At 37.4% G+C, this 22722-nt stretch overlaps 2 protein-coding genes across 5 annotated transcripts in view; one reads left to right on the plus strand and one right to left on the minus strand.

The window, feature by feature from the left end:
- gfra1a (gdnf family receptor alpha 1a) overlaps positions 1 to 2339 on the minus strand; it is a 123560-nt gene extending 121221 nt beyond the window's left edge. For both annotated transcript variants that reach the window (XM_022685163.2, XM_022685162.2), the window contains exon 1: positions 1967 to 2339. In XM_022685163.2, coding sequence (XP_022540884.1) covers positions 1967 to 2006 — 40 coding nt within the window. In that variant the 5' untranslated portion in view covers positions 2007 to 2339. The remainder of the gene's footprint in view (positions 1 to 1966) is intronic.
- Positions 2340 to 5536: 3197 nt separating this feature from the next.
- On the plus strand, positions 5537 to 22690 carry ccdc172 (coiled-coil domain containing 172). Of its 3 annotated transcripts, none has more exons than XM_022685161.2 (9): positions 5537 to 5711; positions 6500 to 6585; positions 10367 to 10483; positions 11704 to 11869; positions 12312 to 12404; positions 13214 to 13316; positions 16315 to 16402; positions 17466 to 17532; positions 22226 to 22690. In XM_022685161.2, the coding sequence occupies exons 1-8, from the start codon at positions 5633 to 5635 to the stop codon at positions 17493 to 17495; spliced, it is 762 nt and encodes a 253-aa protein (XP_022540882.2). In that variant the 5' UTR covers positions 5537 to 5632; the 3' UTR covers positions 17496 to 17532; positions 22226 to 22690. The 3 variants fall into 3 exon arrangements, with proteins under 3 accessions (XP_022540882.2, XP_007260273.3, XP_049337406.1); XM_007260211.3 differs by lacking the exon at positions 22226 to 22690 and adding an exon at positions 18894 to 19299; XM_049481449.1 differs by lacking the exons at positions 12312 to 12404; positions 22226 to 22690 and adding an exon at positions 18894 to 19299.
- Positions 22691 to 22722: the final 32 nt, after the last annotated feature.

The following is a 22722-nucleotide window of genomic DNA, read 5'->3' on the forward strand; positions in this document are numbered from 1 at the left end:
GTTAATGTAAAGCAAGTCTACGTACTTCTATTTGAAGATCATAGTGTGAATAATGTGAATAAAAGAATCAGTGAATATTGTTATGAGTTACTGAGTTTAACTGAGAGTTTTAATGATGAAAATAAACACTAGTGGAGCTCCATATTCCACATTCAACAGCTTAAAAAGAGGAAACCTGCCATTAACTGTGTCTATGTTTGTGTGTGTGCATGACTCAGAAAGAGAGAGAGAGAGAGACAGAGCATAAACTTCAGCATAAATAACAGGCAATAATTTACCTTCTTAACTCAAAAGTAAGCTTATTTTTTAACACAATATCCAGAACCGAAAATGAAGATTAAACGTTGTTGGGTGAGAGTGTTGACATCCCAGATTGTGATATGGATATATATTACTTTATCTGTGATATCATGGTCATAATGTTTTGCTTCATTAAATATGACTGGCAAATTGTAAGCGAGTAATCATCAAAAGTGATTTTGGTCCACTGGAGCCATTTCTATTGGTCCATTCATCATTTCCAATCCATTTTGACACTGTTAAGAACAAAATTCGATATTTTAGTTTTTTTTTAGCATGATAGAGACAATATCTCAGAGTTTTACACTGACAGTTAAGGTGGTATTTTATTTAATTTACCATACAGTGTTTTTTGTTTATTTTCAATGGAAGTCTATGTAAAATAATTTTACATTTTGGAGCATGTTTATTTTTCCATTGGCGTCATTTTGTAGCATTTATACTGGCCCATTTCTATTGAAATTGGACGCACTGTAATCGTGAGCAACAACAGATTTGTGGCAATATCCCAGTTTGGCACGCGGGCAGTTATGAGACAATCTGTACTTTACTTTATTTGTGAATGGTTTTAATTAAAATTTTGCCACATGGTATTATCAAAAGGCAAAAAAAAAACAAAGCACTGTAATTTGTGGAGCTTTTCCACTGGTCCATTGGGGTCATTTTTGAAAGTGTTGGTCCATTCACTATGGAATTTAACACAATGTCAAGAAGTTGTTTGAGACCGTGTTATGAAACAATCTGGTATTTACTTTATCTGTGATATCATGGTCATAATGTTTTGGTTCATTAAATATGACTGGCAAAATGTAAGGGAATCCACTGGAGCCATTTCTATTGGTCCATTCATCATTGTACAGAACAAAATTGGAGATTTGGGAGGATTTTTTTGTTTGCATGATAGAGACAATATAGAGACAATAGTTTTACGTAGACAGTTCAAGAGTTATGGTGGTCTTTTATTTAATTTACCTCATTGTTACCCCATTGTTCACTTTCAATGGAAGTCTATGTAAAAAAGATTTCATATTTTGGAGCATTTCCATTGGTCCATTAATCATTTACAATTAATTTCAACATTGTAAAGAACAAAACTGAAATTTCTTGAGTTTTTTGCATGACAGAGACAATATCCCAGAGTTTTACATATACAGTTAAGGAGTTATGGTGGTCTTTCATTTAATTTACCTTAAAGTGTTCATTGCTCACTTTCAATGGAAGTCTATGTAAAAAGATTTTACATTTTTAAGCATTTTCATTGGTACTTTTATACTTTCCAATGAATTTTGACATTGTAAAGAACAAAAATGGTGATTTTGGAGTTTTCTTTCTTTTTTTTCTTTGCATAATAGAGACCGTATCCCAGAGTTTTACATAGACAGTTGCGGTGGTCTTTTAATTGATTTTGATTGTTGTTCCCTGTTCACTTTAAATGGAAGTCTATGTAATAAGATTTAACATTTTGGAGCTTTTTTATTGGTTCACTCAAGATGTAAAGAGCAACTACTAGATTTTCACTGTCAAAAAGTGTAAAACTAAAAACCCCAGAGCCTCAGCACCTAATTGGGACTTTTGAAACAAGAAATGTAGAATTTGGTTAGGAATTTCGCTTTTTAGCAAATAAAAAACACTTTTTGTAACATTTTTAAACGTTAATAAAACTTACCGAGCAGTGGCAGCAGCAGACACAGCGTAGTGAAGATCATTTCGACACGTAAAGGCGATTATTTCTCAGTATTTATTATAATTTCCACACAGTTCTCCGCTCCTGAACTTCAGCTTCAGCTCCTGCCGCCCGCTGCGCTCCTCCGCCCGGGCATCCTCACCGCAGCCTCCCCGCCGAGTACAGTCCTCCGCACCGCTCCGAGGCTCCGACCAAGCCCGGGCTGCTGCCTCTAACTCATGGGCGAGTGGAGAAAAGCACAGGAAAAACTGTATTTATTCAGTATTTTATTGAAAAAAACACTGGAAATAACTGTGAAAATAAAACACGCTCGAGCCCCAAAAACTCCGTATCCAATGAAACCCGCGCTGGAGTGAGCGCGCGGCAGCCGTACTGTGGGTGCTGTTCGCAGCGCAAGTGCGCTCTTTTTTCCGCACCCGTTTTCCGACAGAGCCCGCCCACCTCAAACTGGGATTGGCTAATCGGATTTCGTGTTCTGCTCTTGGATTGGCTACAAGTTACGCGTAGATGCTTGGGGGCTGGTTCTTGGGGCGTGCCAGCCAATCGCAGCATAAAACGGGTAGAAGTAACAGCCAATCGTGGCAAGCTAGGGCGGGGTTTGGCGGAAAACGCGTGGAGAAAATATTACAGCGGGTCCACTGTTTGTAGTGCATATTTTTTTTCTATACATTTTAAAATGCTCTTTCATTAATATTTTTAATATATTTGTATGTCTTAAATCTACGTTGGTAGATTTAACATACACGTTTTGTAATAAAATAGAAGTGGTTCAGATATATCAGCATTTATGTATGAAAAAAAATACAAATTATGTAAAGTTATCTTAAACCCGGACTGAGGTGTTTTAAAGATTTTAAATGAAGCTTGTGGAGTACAGAAAGCCATTTTCGGTCCTGTGTGATTTTTTTTTTAACACGAATGGAAAAGACCTCAAGTCTTATTGCGTTAAGAATGAGAATAAAAACAAGCGGAGGTCGCCCTCTACTGGTGTATTTAGATTTAGATTTAGATCTCTCTCTCTCTCTCTCTCTCTCTCTCTCTCTCTCTTTGTGTGTCTCTCTCTCTCCCTCTGTCTCTCTCTCTATTCCATCATAGGTTTAATATATATATACATATTTCTATACATTTCTATATATTTCTGTATTTACAATATCATATATATATATATATATTTCTTTTCTTTCATGCACTGACATGCCAAAAGTCATAGGATAGTAGTATGTAGAGGTAATTGAAAAGTGTTACTTCAGGCTTGGTAACACCAACAGCTTTCTAAGTTGTTTTACTTTGGTAACTGGTGGTAACTATATTGTGACTTGACTGTGAAAAAAACTGAAATACAAACTATAAACTTGATCACAAAATAAGTAGTTTTACTTACTTGTGAGTGAGCTTGAACACTGGCCAGCATGATCGCAGCAAAGTGGCATTAATTAAATTTTAGAATTCTCTAGCCAGACTCAGAAATCAAATCTGCATTCAATGAAATCCAGTGAGACCCCACACACATATCCCACAGACCGGTGCAGCATTCTTTAGCTTCCATGGAACATGGCAAAAGTCATGGGACACAATAGTAGTTCATGTACCATGACATGTTCCATGTGGCATGTTAGTGGCATGTATTATTAGAATACACTAGAATATGTAATATATATTCAAATTATCAGTCATGGTGTAATACAAACTAAAAGCATATCTCTCTCTCTCTCTCTCTCTCTCTCTCTCGCTCACTTTCACTCGTGTGTGTATGTGTGTGTGTGTGTGTGTGTGTGTCTGTGTGGGGTGTCTGTATTTCGGTGTGGAGGGGATTGGCTCCATTTAATCCCACTCATGCTATCATTAAGTAGTACAAACTGAACTCAGTTAAACACCTATTTGCATATTTAACATACTGAACTTTAACACGGCATGTATAATTTACCCCCCATTGATTTGCATACACCCCGTCCGACTCGCTCCGGAGCAGCTTAATAGTTTAAAACACCGTTTACATCACCGAGTCTATCGACTGCAGGCCTGCAATCAGCTGCCATGTTCCGCAGCTCTTATAAATCAGAGTGTGATTCCATTCAGTTCTAATGAGCGTGAGCGGGGGGTCCGCACGGCCCCACACTTCCCCTCAGGCCGGGGGGTCGAAAAGAAAATGAAGCGATGTGTAATAACCGGACTGATTTGTAACCTTTGATATGGAGCTTCTCGTCATTTCTGCTGGTGATTTAGGAGTGTGTGTTGGGTGAGGATCCTGTTTTAATGGTGAGAAACTGGAATATGATGAGTAAGCAGGTTCGCGCACTGGGCTGAGGATCGTCAGCCGCAGGAAGGTACGCGACATCAATCCTGAGACATATGAAAAGCCTCAATCAATATTTACTATTAATTTTGCAAATGAATGTCAGAGTGATAAAGTCTGGGCCGTAAACGAGCTGCGTTCACACTTTAATGTGCTTCATGGCCCTGGATCAAAACCCTCTTCCCCACAGCGCTCAGGAAATTGGACAAAGTAAAGGATGACGGGACAAATCCTGACGGACCGAACGGCAGAGAATTAAAATTATTGATTGCTGACGGGGCCTACAAACGTCAAACAATACCCGGGCTGGCAGCTCTAATAGCTCTTTGAAGCAGGCCTGTGATGAATGACGGGCGGCTTTGTGGAGGTGGAGAGAAAGTGCCTGTAGTCCTTTACATCACAGAGCTGGAGCGAGAGAGTGTGTACACCACCCTGTTACATTTCTTACAGCACATCAGTTAGTTAACTGTGCTCAGTTCCTTCACGCAGCTGATTCAGGAGATGGCCAGGTGCTGGTCTAACTAAGTAACTGCATTTATGCATTAATGCATTTATAACATAGTATCCTGTATTCTGGCCTCAGGTTACTTTTCTGGTGCTATTAAAACAACCTAATGTACGCATAATTGCACATTAATAATACCTAAATCAATAAAATATAAATAAATAAACTTTTTGGCCAAATAATAAGGAAAGAATGTGAATGTATTTAAGTTAATGTATAAATGCAGTGCATTTATCATATCAACAATATATATTGTTGATATGATAATTATGATAAATGCACTGCTTTTGATGGAATTCCATTATCATTTAAAGTTTAATTTTGAGTGATCATTAATATTGATCACTATTAACATTAATTGATTAATACTGAGTACTAATTACTAGTACTCAAAAAGGGTGCACTAACTAACTTTATAAATATGATTTATCACTATCTATCAAATCACCTGAAGTTGTGATAGAATGTTTTAGAAATAATATTAAATATTATTATTTATTAATATTAATATTAAAATATTACAAGTAATATTAAAATATTTCAGTTTACTACTGTTTAATAATGTTAGTTACATCGTTTGTTCACTGTGTTGTTTGAATAACAGTGACCATTACTGTTACTGCCTGAAAACGGGTGCACTAACTGAAAGTAGGAATTATTAACCAATCGTTGCTTAGAGGAAAGAGTTCTTCCAGCCAATCATAGGAGGAGGCGGGATTTGGCCTTTCTAGCTTTTGTCAGGAAATGGGTGTGAAAAGAAAACACTTCTGTTTAAAGACTGAAGGAAATTAATGCTAAGCTAACTTATAGATAATTAAATTTTGTTAAAATATTACTCTTTATTGGAAATATGAGTCTGGATTCTCTCTTTCAGCAGATTTTACTGACTGAGCAACAAGTGTCAGACAACACTCGCCAGCTCCATGAAGGTATAAACTGTTAAACTGGCTAGATATTTAACTAACTAGCTTAGGCAACTATGTTAGCTAGAGTTAGCTAACCTTAGTAAGTAAACTAATGCTAGCTAGTGGCTAAATTAGTGGCTAACAGATGGCTAACTCCCTGTTAACTGCTAACAAGCTAGTTGGCTAGCTAACCGTTCGGTAGCTCAAGTCTTGTCTCGTTTATTTTGTATTTCACTTCCTTTTAATGATAAGTATTATTATATTATAATATAAAAAGTATTTTTTGCACTATAAGGCAAAGGCGGGATAAAAGGTATTTTATGCGACACTATTAAGAAACAGGGGTGTTGCCATGTTTCCCTTCTAATTCAGCAGGTCCTAAAGGGGTGGTGGGGGGGTAAGGTTAACTAAGTGAAATAAAGCTAAGGTAAGTAAACAAAAGTGTAATTCTAAAAAAAAGGATGTTAATCTACATAGATTTCTCTCCTAAAAAACTGTTTATTTCAGTGAGAAAAGCGCTTATGTTTATTCACAGTTAGCTTAGTTTTCCAGATATCCACTAAGGCGGTTAACTGCTAGTGCTACGGCGAAAGAGCTAGCGCCTAGTGCGGTCAGTGGCTAATGCTAATGCTGCTCAAGCAGTGCTAGCCAGGGTAACAGCAGGCTACAAACCGATAATACTCACCTCTGAACGGCAAAAGAGCTAATGCTTAGTGCAGTTAGCGGCTAATGCTAATACTGCTCCACCCTCAGTGCTGGAGAACTAAACTGAAACTCTTTTATAACATTGTACTTCTATTTTTTCCAACTAGTTAAAGCTGCTATCATCAAGACTGAGGAGAAAATAAAGTCTTTCACTGAAAAGCTGGAACACGCACATATTGAGCTGAATGAAAAGGTAAGATCCACTTTTATATAATATAATAATTAATTTTTTTATTTAATAAAACTCTTTTTGTAATTGATTCTGATGTTTAGCAAAATTCTATGTAAGGCTTATATTTATGGAGAATTTCCTGTTATAGGAACAATTGGTTTTGTGAATTAAACATTTTAATGTATTCGGAAGACTTTATTAAAGATGAGGATCAACTACAGGCAGCGCTGCAAAATCAATTTCTAATTTCCGCTGGATTATAATTAGCTCAGTTAGCTCTTTGAAAAACATTGTACATCATGTTTCGAGTGGAAATATACTCAATCAGATGTGTTAACCCATCGTGCACAAAGCATAAAACACAACCTGAGTTAGTATTTTCCTATTGGATCAGTAATTAGTTAACGACTTTATTCCTTAATTACCTCTTTGACACCCTGCAGACAGACAGAGCTTTCTAAATGGTGAAGTAAATGTGTGCAATACAGTTGTCACGTCTTAGCCCTGTCTCATGTCTCTGTGTGTCTTCCCCACGTGACCTGTGCCTCTCTGTGTCTCCTGTCAGTAGATTTCCACCATGTGTTTCTCATTTGTAGCTCCGCCCCTTCCCCAGGTGTTTCCAATTCTAGTGTGTTTTATGTTACTATAAATAGCCCTCCTCTGCCACCTTGTCCTCCGTCGGTCTTTGCACCTTCCTCTGTTGTTTTTTTGTCTTCTCGTGTTTTCTAGCCTAGCCCTCGTTTTCTTAGCTTTAGCCCTTGTCCTTTGTTTATCTCTAGTTTCTTGTTTATTTCCGTGTTCCCTAGTTCCTTGTACATACCCCTGCTTTGTGTTGATTCCTAGTTTAGCTCCTTGTATATATTCCCTGTCTGTTTATCATTATTATTATCTCTAGTTTGTTTGTTTTAGTTCTCTGGTTCCTCTCGTTTGTTTCTGGTTATTTTCAGTCATTTAGTTTATTCCATAGTTCCTTGTATGTATCTCCCTGTTTTATGTTTAAGTGTTTACTTGTTTCTCGTTTTCTTGTTATTTATTTATTAAATTATTATTTATTTTCACCCTACCTGCACTTGTGTCCGCCTCCTCGTCTCCCTGCCTGGGTCATCCGTGACAACAGTGGGAGGCGACGGATGGATATTATTATTTGAGGCTATTATTGAGTTTTCATTACTAATAATCACTCTGACACAAAATCAATTTAACATAACAAAGCTGGAAAAAATCAATGTAACGTAATGGGAATGCATCAGTATGGGGATTGTGAATACCAGTATCCTGTATGTCCATTGTACAGTACATATCTGTGGATGCCAATACTTTCACGTGGATTTGTTAAATTGAGACCAGAATCAGCGAGATTTAAACAGATATTACATAATGAGAAACATAATGTGAAACAGGTTTGAAAAATATTGTAATGTAACAGAGAAATGTAAGCTCATATAAAAAAAATACTTTTGCAAACAAGTTTGACATTACAGAGCATTATAGAGAAATGTTTCCTAAAATCAATCCAGTTCTGTTTCCCAAAGCATTTCGCAGAGCAAAACTTAACAAACAAGTTCAAAGAACATCCTTCACTATTATGTTATTCACTATTATGCCCAAAAATGTAGAAATGTGTTGAAATTAATATCATTATACATCTCTAATACTCTGAAATTCAAATAACAATGACACACCGTCTAATTCAACATGTTTTCTTTTTATGATTTTTTTACATTGTAAAAAGTATTTTCTAAACAAACCAGAATATGTTTTTTAACTTTAGATTCTTCTTAGTAGCCACATTTATTTGTCCTGCTTTGAGGACAGATCTCAGGAGTTCCTGAGTTTTACTGTTCACAGCATAGTTCCATATGTATCCCTTAATAGGTTTCACGTCTTTAATATTAATGTACAATGTAGAAAAAAAATAAATAAATAAAAATGATGACTGGTAGTGTACATATAAAATTAACTAGCTCAAAACTCAACAATGTCAACCTAAATATTACCATTTACTTTTGCCAATACATGTTATAACAAGCTTCTTCTCTCATACTTTCATACAGTCCATTATTGCACAGACAATAGTGAATTCAGGCTGGAGCTAACAGCTTCTCTTTAAATGTGGCCTTATCTAATAATAGAGCCTGTATGACCTGAATTATATTTACTTTTATAGTCATAATATATTACTTAATAATATATTATTATTATAATATTATATATATATATATATATATATATATATATATATATATATATATATATATATATACACTGTGCATTCTAGTATATCATAAAACTGCTGGGGACATGTAATATTCATATAATGCTCTATGCATTATGTCCATCCTGCTTGTGTCTGTGGAGGGAGAGAGAACTCAATTACCTGAGTGAAGCTTGAATCCTTTCACAGCCGAGTGACGCTGATAAAGAGACAGATTGCAGTACTCTCTGTGTGACAGGGGGGCCTGAATTGATTGGTCATCATTATTCTAATTACTGACACAAAATGATGGGAATGAGCATTACACACCTTACCAGGATCTCCCAGTGCTGAAGCTGAAGCTATTGGCTCATCAGGAAAACATCAGTCAGTCTGAATAGCTACTGTTTTTATTTAACAATGTCTTTATTAGATTTTTTAAATGACAGAAGAAATTGAAGGAGTTTTATGAAGAACGTTTACAACTTACCAACATCACACACAAAAAGGAGGGAAAAAAAGGAGGAGAAAATGTTCATAGTTCCTACTTTTGTAAAATTCTTACCCTGTGTCAACAATGAAATGTGACAGGCGGCCATTTATTTCCTATGGCATGTGCGTTTTGTCATCATGACAAGCGACAAAGAGTTGAAATTTCCTCAACTTTATGCAAATGAATTATGACACATTTAAGCAACATTTAACCCAATTGGCTGCTAGCATTTCTTTGGACCTATCACATACAAGGTGGTCCCAGGTCCCCAAGCTTCGACTCAATGAACTTTTGGTTCCTTTCGCATTTAATTCCTACCATTGTAGAGAAAACCAAGTGATTCCTCATATTTATGCCCTATTTTCCCTCCAAAATGTATATTTTTCAAGCGGGACAAAAAAATGACTGGATGGTGAATGTTATATTAAAAAAACATTCATGTCTTATTAAAATCAATATATGTTTTACCATTTTAGTGATCTTATTTTAGTTATCTAATACATATTTAATACAAACACACATTTAATAAATAATATTAATTATTCATTTTTTTAGGGCCGTTGAAGCAACAACATTTTTTTTAGGTCTTTTTTCTTGTTGAAACCTGGACCGTGATACATGCGCGCTGTGAGCTTTGTCACGCCCACAAGCGACAAACGTGGGACGACACGAGTGACTCGCCTCATTCCAGTGTGAACGCAGGGTTACACTGCAGATATGTCTAGCTCTTTTGTGGTGTTCCTTTTTAGGCTTCTTCAGTTAGCAAGCTGGCTATATTTACATCATATCAAAATACAAATCATTCAATTGTCTGTCGTCAAAGTCAGTAAGCTTCCAAATCTCTCTGAATTCCTTAATTTTACCCCTAATAAAATAGGTTATTATTATTTTTTTTATAATAAGTCATTACTCTTATCCACTGTGGTAGACCAGGACTTCCTCTTTTTTACAGGACTGTGCTATTACACGTTTGACTTCAATAAGACATAAGTTAATCAAGAAGGATTCCTTTTTATGAATTCGAATAGCTGCCGTTTGACTGTGCTTCTGACTTCTTGGTTTTAGACGTTATCTTAGTTGTAGCAGCACAGAGACTAACTCAGCTTTGACTGCAGGCTCAGCTCCAGTCAGAAGTCACGCTGCAGCTCTATCTGATAAAGAAGCAACAAGAGCAAATGGAGAAGAAAAGAGAGGAATTACAAAAGCAGCAGAATGATCTCAAACAGGAGCTGGTAAGTGGAACCAAACGTTTGCTTTAGATTTTTAAAGTAACATAGGGTTTGCTTTTGTTACCACTCCCAGAACCAGTCCTTAAGGCCTAGTCTAGCATCCAGTTCCAGCTGTTATCTGCCCCCATAAGTTATTTATTTCTAATATGTAGGTGTGAAAGACATCTGTAGGTTAGATTATTGCTATGGGATTTAAGCAGGCATGACATCAGCACAAAGCTGCGGTGAGAATTATTTACAGCTGCAGTTTACATTTTGCAGGCAGTCTGGATTTTGTAATGAAATCTAAATATATGCAACTATTTTTTTAGGGACTATTCTTACAAAAAATACAATATAATAACAGAAATAATAGAAGAACCACTTCTCATTCCCTGAAAAAATGGTTCTCAAGCTGGTTTTCAGGTACCCCTATACCATGGGTGGGTTATTCTTGTGCTTTGACTTCTCAAGCACAGCTGATTTACCTCACCTCTTAATTATCAGGTTTAGTAGGTTAATAGTAATGTTTGCAATTGCATTTTCTGTTTGTTTATTCCCTGCAAAACTAAAGAAGCAGACACCACATTCACACAGCAGGTAAAAGTGGCCTAAATCTGATATTTTTTGTCTTATGTGACACAGATGTACTATATATGTGGCATTGGGAATGACAAAAACACTTTGAAATTGGGCCATTTTATTATATGGTACTAAAATCCAGATTGGTGACAATGTGACTCAATTTGAACAGCCAGATCAGAATTTATGTTAAAAAAGGAAAAAAAAAACAGTGAGATGAGGAGGAAATGAACAAAAGAAGTGAGTGAGGGTTTCAGTGTGTGATAGCAGGATAGTAAGTTTCTTTTATCTGCTGTGTGAATTAGGGTTGGGACAGTATATCGATTTCACGATATATCACATAGTTTTAAATGTATTGTAATCTCTGAAATGCCTCCAACTGGCCAGTCTGATATGATTCCACACAAATTCTCGAAAATATATACACAGACTTCCAGATATCTCTAATAGTAACAACTAGGGTGGGTCAATATATTGATATTGCGATATGTTGTATTGTTTTGATTGTACTGTATCCGAACGATACATGGAGTATCAAAGTATCTTGAGTTTTGTAGCCAACATATCGTGATAATTAGAAGACAATTGAGTTTGATTGTAAGTTTAATTTTTGGCTAAATAAAGATTTGAAAGACTTGATAGTGCTAATTTGGAACCTGTAGGACCGACTGAACAGAGAGTCTGAGGAGGAGAAGGAGAAGTTCATGAAGGAGATTGTGACCTTCAACAGTGACTTCAACCTTCTCAGCAAGAGGGACATTGTGTTCCAGAACCAGACCAGATCTGAGATACAGAGCCTTCAGCTGGAGGCTGACGCACTCAACAAAGGTAATCTGATAATAAGATGCTGACACTACGGCCTGAGGATCACATCCCAGATCGTGCTGATTTGCCATCAGCAGCCGGAGTCTGAGAGAGAACAATTGACCATTTTCTGTCTATATAGATAGATGATGCTCTCTCTCCACTGATTACTCACATTGTGCTGTTGTTTAGCACAGGCATCTGTTGGCTAATGTATCAAAGCTGGGGATCCGGCTCTTTCCTCAGAGTGTGTTGTGATGCTGCCTAGTGATGCTGTATTAGCGGCAGTTAAAAAAGATGTGGTGCATGACAATTTACAATGTGTCAGAGGGTGCATGTGCTTGTCCTCATCCACGTAGTGTCGGGCCCTTGGGGGGGATAGGGGGTCCTAGGTAATTAGGTAATAATTCAGTTATATCTGCTGTAAATTTTGTTTTGCATTATCACGGTTTTCTATGGTGTTTAGAGATGGAGAGGATGTGGCAGGAGAGCTCATGGTTGCGCTCAGAGCAAGGGGTTTTGGAGATGAAGCTTCAGGAGCTGCAATCACAGCTTACAGGTAGACGAGGAAGCAAACTGTGTGTTACATGTTGATGTTGCAGATGGTTATGAACCAGTATTGGCCAACAATTTATTAAAAAATGTAGGTTTGTTAGCTTTTATAATACACTGACATTCTAAATTAAATGGACTTTTGCTGTGTTGGTCACTTGTCTGTTCGCATGGACAATTCTGGACAATCAGACACCACCGGTCACAATCATTACCACCCACTGTGCTGTACATTGTGGGGGGTAATCACTTCTATGCCATATTCTTGGTGCACATATGACACTTGATTAAGAAATGGTAAATGCCTGCACTGCTATGGAAATCTGATATCCCAACCATCTGGCTATGTCTGCAACTAATCGATTACATTTATTAAAATCAATTAAAATAGATTATTAAAATAGTCGCCAACTAATTTAATCATTTTTTAGTCAAGTCTACATTATTTTACTCATAAGTAAAGTTTCTGCCTCCAAATGTAAGGCAATAAGCCAATCAAAGCGCTGGAAGTAAAGCAAGCTGGATGCATGTTGGAGCCATGGGTGTAAAAGATTCACAGTAGGTTTGTAGTAAGTTAATTCATTTTTTTTCTCTTACTCATTGTTCTTAGAGCCTGCTAAAGTAGTTAAACAAGATTAGTCTCACTCTTAAAGTATTAGTCCATTTATATCTATTTGTGTTACCAGCTACCAGTTACTATCATAGCTAAACAGCATTTAATGTCATATCTATGATCAATTAATGGTAATGTTCAGTATTATATTATTGCATTGACCATAAATTTTCATACTGTGATGTGTTGCTTTATTTCTGAAGAGCTGGAGAGAGAACTGGAGGAGGCAGCAGCTCTCACTGAGTCTCTGAAGGCGGAGAAGCTCACAGCCAGTCAGAAACCACTGACTGACAGCACCTGCCTCAGGTAAGCAGTTATTGTTCTTAAATGTCTCATTTTATCGTTTTTTTCATTCATTTTAAACAGCCTAGTTGTGGTCTCTAATATAATTGCATGATGTGAGCCATTTTTTTGTGGAAAAAAAGTGTTCAGGTGTTTCTCTTTAGCCCTGCTTTAGATCACTGAATTAGATGTCTCTGAAAAAAGACAGATTTTGGCTCTTGCTCATGAATATTAGCCCTATGTAAAGTTATGTTGTTACTCCATGAGTTCACCTCATGTGGTCATGGGTTGTGAGTGTGTCACATGGCTCAAATAAAAATGGTTGACATACTCAACAGTGCCTTAAAACATTAATAGGAATCCATCTCTTCAGAGCCACAGTCTTGGATTTATACTCCTCAGTCTGATTCTTGGCATTGGCGTGGCGACCTTATGCTCCACAGTGTGGCTGCTCTACAGCGTCCAATTCTGTTCAAAGCACTTGGAGGAACACACAAGCTGCTGTGTGTGCATTTGAACACGTGCCAACTATTGGTGAACCAAAAAGCAGCTGAATTTTCTTAAAAGAAAGGGTGTCTATTTTTTCCATTGTGCACTTTCAAGAATTGACATTCACAATATACAGTTTCTTTTGACATCACTTCTGATATAACAATTATCACAATTTCTATGCTTTCAACATAAGAAACTATTATCATTAAGAGGATGCCTTAAATTATTGTGCATAAAAATGAACGTATTTTATTTTCTACTACTGTAGATTAATATTAAAGACATGAAAACAATAAAGGAACACATATGGAATTACATAGTAAACAGTAAAACAGGTGTTTGTCCTCCATGTTAATCCCCTGATCTAAACCTGATGAACTGAGATGGTGATTTGAGGTGATTTATTTGGGATGAGCTGGAGCTTCTTTCACAGCGTGAAGGAAAAGCAGCAACTATTGTTCAGCACCTCCAGGAACTCCTTCCTTCAAGACGCTGAGAAAACAATTCCAGGTGACTCTCCCTCATGAAGACACTGAGATTAAAATACCAAGAGTGTGCAGATCTGTCCTCAAAGAGAAATGTGGCACAGCTATAAAACATATTCTGGTTTGTTTAACACTTTTAGTTTACAGAATAATGCTACATGTGTTTTTGTATAGAATAAATGTCTTTAATATTAAATTTACATTGTAAAAAAATCATAAAAAGAAAGAAAACTCATTAAATAAGAAGATGTGTGTCCAAACTTTTGATACTTGTTTGATCTGGCCTGCTGTGAGAATGCAGTGATCCCAGTGCTGGTGTTGGAGTAACCCGTCCCTGCACATTTGTAGTGTTTTATTGCACTCCAGCATGCTCTCTAGTGATCTAGTGGGTTTTATAGCCGACCTGCATCTGCAGAAACATTAATATAGCAGAGCCCTGACTGAAACACTTTAACAAATAGGTCTGACTCTATCAAATATCAATCTGACTGGACACGCCATTGACTTATTCCGGCCTGCTTTCCGTTGACCCGCCAGCAGCCCATCATACATCTCTCCATCCTCTCCTCCTCCTTTCACTAAGCGTGTAAATAACACAGCAAGGAGCCCATCCCTTTAATTAAGCCTTTGATATGGAACCCACTCTGTCCGCTCCAGAGTCAGCCACACCAATAAAAAATCCCTCTGAACTACGTCCAGCCAGCAGGTGGAGATCCGGCAGAATTACAGGGGATCGATGATTAGCCTGTCTTGGACAGGAAGCTTCCTCCACAGGCATGTAAATCACACGTGGGCAGTGCGGAGGGCTAGCTGGACGCTCACACAAATCTCTCTCATTAGCAGTAGGCCGGATTAAAGCCCACGTCTGTTCTGAAGATGAGGCTTCAGGGAGGAAGAGGCTGAGGCCCAGGATACTCTGAGTAATCATTAATCACTCTTAAATGTCTGCCCTCCACGCAAGCCTCTGCTCTTTTCCTGTCCTCTGTCTATCGATTGTTTGAAATTGAATGCACGAAAGCTGAAATGAGAGTCATCTTTGAAACAGAAAAAAAAATGTCTGCGGAAGTGCTTTAATTAAAAGTATCACGACGAGACGTGATGAGAAGTTATTTGTCTGAGATCTCTGTGCACCTGGTGTCAAAAGAATAGCAAGAGAAGCCTTTATAATTTGAATGGCTTAAACTTTGTAATGTCTGTATAATGTATGTATGACACTGTACTTTAGATGCGGTTGTTAATAGGCATACAAAATAAATTTCGACAACCTAAATTATTATTCAGCCAAAAATAAGAGCTTTCGGTGTTTTGCTGAATAAGTGAAAAAACAATACTGTATTTTTCGCACTATAAGGTGCACCAGATTATAAGGTGCACACTAGGATGCAACACTAGTAAGGAACAGGGGTGTTGTCATGTTTTCCTTCTAATTCGGTAAAGATAAACTAAGCTAAGCTAAGCTAAGCTAAGCTTTAAAGTCAAATGAGCACTGAATATTAATCTACACAGATTTCTCTCCTGGAAACTGTTTATTTGGGTGTGTAAAGCACTACTGTTTATTTACAGTAAGCTCAGATTTCCAGTTTTACACTAAGGATGGGTGCAGCAGCAGCAGCGTGGTTAGCAACCAAGGTTAATGTTGCTCCAGCAGTGCTAGCCAGGGTTAGCAGCAGGCTACAGGCCAAAAATACTCACCTCTGAACGCCTCAAAAGAGCTAGTTCAGTTAGCAGCTAATGCTTATACTGCTCCAATCTCAGTGCTGGAGAACTAAACTGAAACTCCTGTATAACTCTGTACTTCAGTGGAGTGACTTTACTGCTCCTTAATACCTGACGGGAAAAAATCATACATAAGGTGTACCAGATTATAGGCGGATTATAAGGAAAAAAATATTTTAAGTGTGCCTTATAGTGTGAAACATACAGTAATTTATTACATGTATAGTACTATAATATGAGATTTGAGTTTAACTAAAAGCTTTTCTCTGTAAATGTCAGGATGAGAAGTAGTCCAGATATGGCCGTGTGTGTGTGTGTTTTCTCTGCAGACTGAAGAAGGAGCTGGAGGCACATAAGGAAGGAGAGCTGGAGTTGCTCCGTGAGGCCCTCAGCACAGAAATTCAGTTCCTGCGCTCGGTAATTAGTTTACAAAACCAATTAAAGATGAGGTTTAAACACAGCTTGGATGCTAAAAATGTGGTGCAGTGGAGGGGGTTCATTTTCCATCCTGTCATATTAGCAGATTAGCAGCAGGTAGAGCTGTGCGATATGGACAAAATCATTAATTGAGTCTATGTTGCTATGCACAGATGTGCCAAAACATTATGACCACCCATTTGTGTTTGTTCTATCCTATAGCTTACATAAGTGTTAAACAAACCAAAATACGATATATACGAAGCATTAGTTGACTCTTAACTGGGGAGCTGTTAACTTGCGGTTTCTAAGGCTGGTAACTCTGATGAACTTATCCTCTGCAAAAGAGGTAACTCTTGGACTTCCTTCCTTGGGGCAGTCCTGATGAGAGCGAGTTTTCTCATTATCTTGATGTTCTTTGAGACTGCACTTGAGGACTGTGTACTTTCTGTGTAAGTTGCTTTTTTTTTTTTTGATTGACTGATTAATTGCTTAACATATTTTTTTTTATTTACTTAGTTCAGTAGTTCTTGTCATAATCTGGATTAGAGCATTACTCAAATAGAGCTATTCACTGTATACCTGTAACTCTACCTCTAACTCACAACTTTACAACTGATGCTCTCAAACTAACATTAAGAGGCAAGAAATTTAGTAATTAACTCTTGATGAGTTCAGCACAGCTGTTAACTGAAAGCCTGAATTCCAAGGGACTAAGAAAATCCAGCCAAGATGTGCAAAACTGAGTAAGAGGTGCTACTTTGAAAAATCTAAAATCTAAAACATGTTTTGGTTTGTTTAACACTTTGTTGTTTATAATTCAATATGTTGTTTTGTAGTCGGATGACTTTAGTAATAATCTACAATGCAGAACATTTTAAAATATCGAAAAACAACAAAAAAAAAAAAACACTGAATTTGACCAAACATTTAACTGGTACTGTATTGTTTATCCCTCCTGTTAAGCATGGTCATTGTCATAAATGTAGTGGCAAAATGTAACTTCATGTATTTTCACTCTTTAGAAGTCTTCCATTTAATCATGTTCTTCTTTCTTCTGCAGGAAATATCAGAGAAAGGCAGTGTGTGCTGAAATGAGCTCCCTCAGACAGATACCTGTGCTGCTGAAGGTATGCTGAAAGCAGAAAAATCCAGACAGCCTGTTCTGTTTGGATGTTTTACGGCCTGTCTAGACACCTTGTTATCTAGTTTGATGAAACGCCCACAAAACCCTTAAGTGAAGGACTCGAGTTTGTGCCGCGCTGTTCATCCCTCATGCCCGAGCTCATTTCTCGCTCCCACAAGAAATGTCAGGCCAGTTTAGCTTGTTCTTGAGTAGAAGGTAAGTTCTGTCCATCGTGAGTCACTTGTCAACACTGTGTTTCTTTCAAGATGTCATTGCTTGGCTTGAAATCTGTGCAATGCTGGCCTCTAGTGGACAAAGCTGAAACAGGCAAAACCACATATACACTGATCAAATACAACAAGCTGTGTCTGAGACACTTATAGCAGCACAACACACACTAGCACACCACCACACCATTCACTTCCTGAGAATAATGACCCACCACTTCAGTGGCGTGCAGTGAATATAGTGGGCATTGATAAATACTACAATAACTATATATTCTGTGTCTTGACTGAGTTATATGAACTTAATACATTTGAACATTAACAGCCCACAAATACAGCTACAAACTACAAACGTATACAATAGACCCAACAATCAATGCTTAATTGTCCTACAAGGACAGCTGTATTTGTATGCCTACAGGACGCCAGAACAGCCAAAACATTAAGCACACATAAAACTCACCAGTTAGGCAGCCTATTACTTAGTTTCACGTTGAAGGGCAGCCTTTAAAAAGGCTTTTTAATATAATATAACACAATGTCTGTCTTATATCCATGATATTTAGCTAAATATTTAATTAATCCAGCATGCATGCTCCGTTTTACGACTAATCAATGCATGTAGCGTAACCCCCTCATTCGAGCGCTGAGAAGGGTTTAGGCAGCCATGGCCCCACCCCCGCTGTGAAAATCATGAATCTGATTGGTTAGATTGTCCTATGACTTTTTTGATCGACTCATTACTACACCCATCTCAAAATCAGGAGAAGGGTCCACACAGACACGTGAGCAGAATCGATTTTAAAAAGCTTTCATTGGTTAAAACCGCTGTCAGTCAGATAAGAGCCCTGTAGCAACAAAAAAAAAAAAAAAAAAAACACAGACTAATGCTTCAAATCAGTTGCTGTTTTTTATTTTAGTTAATTTATAAAATAAATGCATTCACTTACAATAATTATATTATATCTAGCAAATATAAGGACAGCCATGCTTTACTATTATAATTTTTGCATCAATTTGGGTGATTCCATAATTGACATACAAATTGTTGTAACATACCTGTCTATAAATAATACAAATCATTATTTTGTTTTCAAAATAGACATAATCATACTAATAATGAATCATTTATTTACAGGTAGCCATATCCACAATTTCAAGGAGGTTTCAGATACAGAATGGACAGAATCAGCACTATTCTACTAAAACTGTTCTTGTTAAATTGTATTTTAAAATTAACCTTTTTTTATTCTTTGTTGGTTGGTCACTGCATTTGTTTTTACTTACATGTATTTAGTTTAATTATATTTTAGCACAGTTTCTGCTTCTTATATGTAATATAATGCAAATATCCTGCAGTTTGATTGTTCTTTGATGTATGAGTGTGCCATCTAGTGGCAATTATATGACACTACACTGAGCTCATAGTACAAATCACATATATTTATGTTAATTACAGTGTATAGGAATGAATAGGAATTCTAGAATAGAAAGATTGAACTGTTGATTGCACAGCAATAAGGAAAATTATATTTCTATCTGTATATATATATATATATATATATATATATATATATATATATATATATATATATATATATATATATATATATATGAATTTATTGATTCCTGAACATTTCATTATTAAAGTAAATTGTTTTAATCATTCACATTCAAGGATCCAAAGATTCAAGGTGACTTTATTCTCATTTCACATCACATGTGGGACATGAGGTGGAATGAAATTGTATTCCCATGGTCCAGTTATACCCAAAGAGCAATTGTTAAAATAAAGATAAAAATTAAATAGAATTTTTTAAGTTTTGAGAAGAGAAATTTGATAGATTAACATTCAGCAAGTATTTGACTTACAGAAAAATCACAGTTTTGTTGACTTTGCTTAACTTTTCGTAATTTTCACTATCACCACCACCACCCAGCAGCCAGACCTGCTAAATTAGAAGGGAAACATGGAGACACCCCTGTTCCTTACTAGTGTTGAATAGCACAGCCTATTATACGGTGTGCCTTATGTGAGAAAATAGACCAGAAAACTTGATAGTACTTCATTGATAGTGGGCCTTATATCTGGTGTGCCTTATTTAGTGCTCGTACTTAAATTACTAAATTAACCAGACTAAATATATTCAGTGTAACAATCAGACAAACCCTATGTTGGACTCTGGTCCAGAATTTCAGGTGTGGAAAATTCCCAACGGATAATATTTTATAGGAAGCTAGTTTAGTGATTAAAAGCTACCAGAGAGTGATGGTTTCATCCAGGCAAAGTAAAATGCTTTTTGCTAATTATGATAATTCCTGTTCATCCTACCAGACTTTTTTTTTATCTCCCAGAAAAAATATTGTGGCCAGCAGAGCATTGTTGGTAGATTTGATTGGGTAGATAATGAATTTCTCTAAGGAATACATTCCATTAAAAATGACAGGGCTCACTTTTTAATAGTTTCATCACATTTTAGTTGTTTAATAGGATAAATCTTTACTGGAATCATGTGTTTTTGTCACCGTGTCACTAATTATTTGGACTAAATTAGCATTGATTTTTCAGCAGACAGTCCACAATGATTTGTAATTTAGTGTGAGGCCAAGCTTAATCTGTTCAGACAACCAACCTGCTGATTTGCAGACATCCATTATAAATGGCCGGTCTGAATACTTATGAAGACCATTGCTCTGCTCTGCCTTCTGCCACCTGCTTCTCTGCTGGATAATTGCTTGGACACTGTTCAGCTTGGCCAGGTTTCATTAGATGAGGAGGGAGGTGGTGGACGCTTTGTGGAATACACAAGAATGTAGCACAGCAGAGTCCGAGCATTGGCATTCTGCAGGCCTCACAGGGGATGGAAATGTCTTGGAAGAAGAGAAATTACAGGAAGAGTGTTTCAGAGGCCCAGTCGACACTCTTAGAAATAAATGTACCTCAAAGGGTACTCTGAGCAGTGCCACAGAAGTGCCACTTTTGGTTCTGTAAAGTACTATATTATCTGTAATAGAGCCTAGCTTCTCTGTTGAATCAAATGATATTAATACTTTGCCATGCCTCATGGATAGCTAAAGCTAAAGAATGCTGCAGTCTAAAGTGCTGCCAATATGTTTGGAAAAGTTCGAATCCCGGTTATGCAACCTGCTATCAGCTGCCAGAGCCCTAAGAGAGAGAGCACATTTAACCTTGCTCTCTCTTAGGTGGGGTATATTTTCCCCTTTTCCACAAGCTTTCCCCTCATCATTTATCACTAGGGTGATGTTGATCAGCATGAGGCGTCTGTGAGCTGATTTATTAGAACCAAGTTGCTGCGCTTTCCTCCGTGCGCGCTGTGATGCTCATTAGTAATGCTGCAACAGCAGCAGTTCAAAAAGAGGCGATGGCTGACTTCACATGTATCGGAGGAGGCATGTGCTAGTCTTCACTCTTCTGCTGTTGTGGCATCACTTGTGATGGGGGATAAATGGGTGGGACAATTGGCCTAGCTAAATTGGGAGGACACCAGGATATTAGCAGCAGGGCCAATAAGTCCTTTACTTCGATAACGAAATTATTATGACAGGCTTTACTTATCACTTTTTTAACCCCCCACACCAAATTATTACTGGTGCTAGTTTCTTGAAACTTGAGAACCTTCTAAGAATGGACCCATATTTTTACTGGTTTGAGAGTCCCAACAGCTATGAAGTCAGCAAACATATACTAGTGCATCTCAAACTCATATATAATATAGTTGTGTTACACAAACATAGAGTGATCTATTTTAAGCCAGGTCCTGCTGGAAAATGAAATCCGCATCTCCATAAAAGTTGTCAGAGCAGAGGGAAGCATGAAGTGCTGTAAGATTTTCCAGGAAAAAACTGACTCTAATGACTTAAGACTTGATAAAACACAGTGGATCAACACCAGCAGATGACATGTCTCTCCAAACCATCACTGATCATCAGTAAATGTTACATTTCATTTGTAAATGAAGGGAGCAGAGTCTGGAGGAAGAGTGGAGAGACACACAGTCCAAACTGCTCGAGGTCTAGTGTGAAGTTTCCACAATCAGTGATGGTTTGGAGAGACTTGTCATCTATATAATTGCAATTAATGCATTTGCTTCTTTTTCGGACCACTGATTATTCATTGCTGCTGTATTTGCTGGGGTTCTCCTGCCCTGCATTTACTTGTAACATCTTCTCACTGTAATGTTAGGGCCCCTCCCTTTCACTGCCTGTGTCACTGGTTTATTGGTTCCAAACCAGCAAGATTAATGGGGGCCGCAACGAGAGCAGTTCTTGGGCGAGAACCTCTGATTTCCTGTGAAAAAAGTTAGAATTGTTCAGGACTGTGGCACCTGCACCCCTTCCAGGGTTTTTAAAAAGCACTAAAACCACATTATCAGTTTATATCAGTCTATATTAGCTCTAGTTAGCTCTCCCTCTTGGATGAAACTCAGCTCCTTCTTGCTTCTGTTTCAGCTGCTTCTTCCTGACACCCAATGGGGCGGATTATTCCAGCACCGGCGCAGCCCGCTGAGACCCGCCGCGATGTTGGATTGCTTTGTTTCTCTGTTGTCTGTGTGTAATTAATGGGGTGTAATCACATCCAGAGACATGACTGATGTGTCACGCTCTTGGAGAAACTCCCCTCCCCTGCAATTAGAGCCATTATACCCAAGCTAATCAGAAGTGCTTCTGTAAACAGCACTGTTTACTTTTATGCTGTTGGTTTTAACTATGTAATTGGAGTAAGATATCTTCTAATGAGTTTGGATTGTACAAATTACCCTGCTAAACCTTATTTACCCGTTGCAGTAAACACTTATTTACTTGGTGTAACTGTTCAGAACTTGTTCGTAAACTCAGTTCTGTGCGGCTGTTAAACAGTGTGTCTGCTACAGACTCTGCTAATTCATACTGGATTAAATATATACATATTGTAAATTCATACTGAATTAAAATCATTACATGGTACA

Source organism: Astyanax mexicanus, chromosome 7 (genome assembly GCF_023375975.1).
Source record: "Astyanax mexicanus isolate ESR-SI-001 chromosome 7, AstMex3_surface, whole genome shotgun sequence".
Lineage (NCBI taxonomy): Eukaryota > Metazoa > Chordata > Actinopteri > Characiformes > Acestrorhamphidae > Astyanax > Astyanax mexicanus.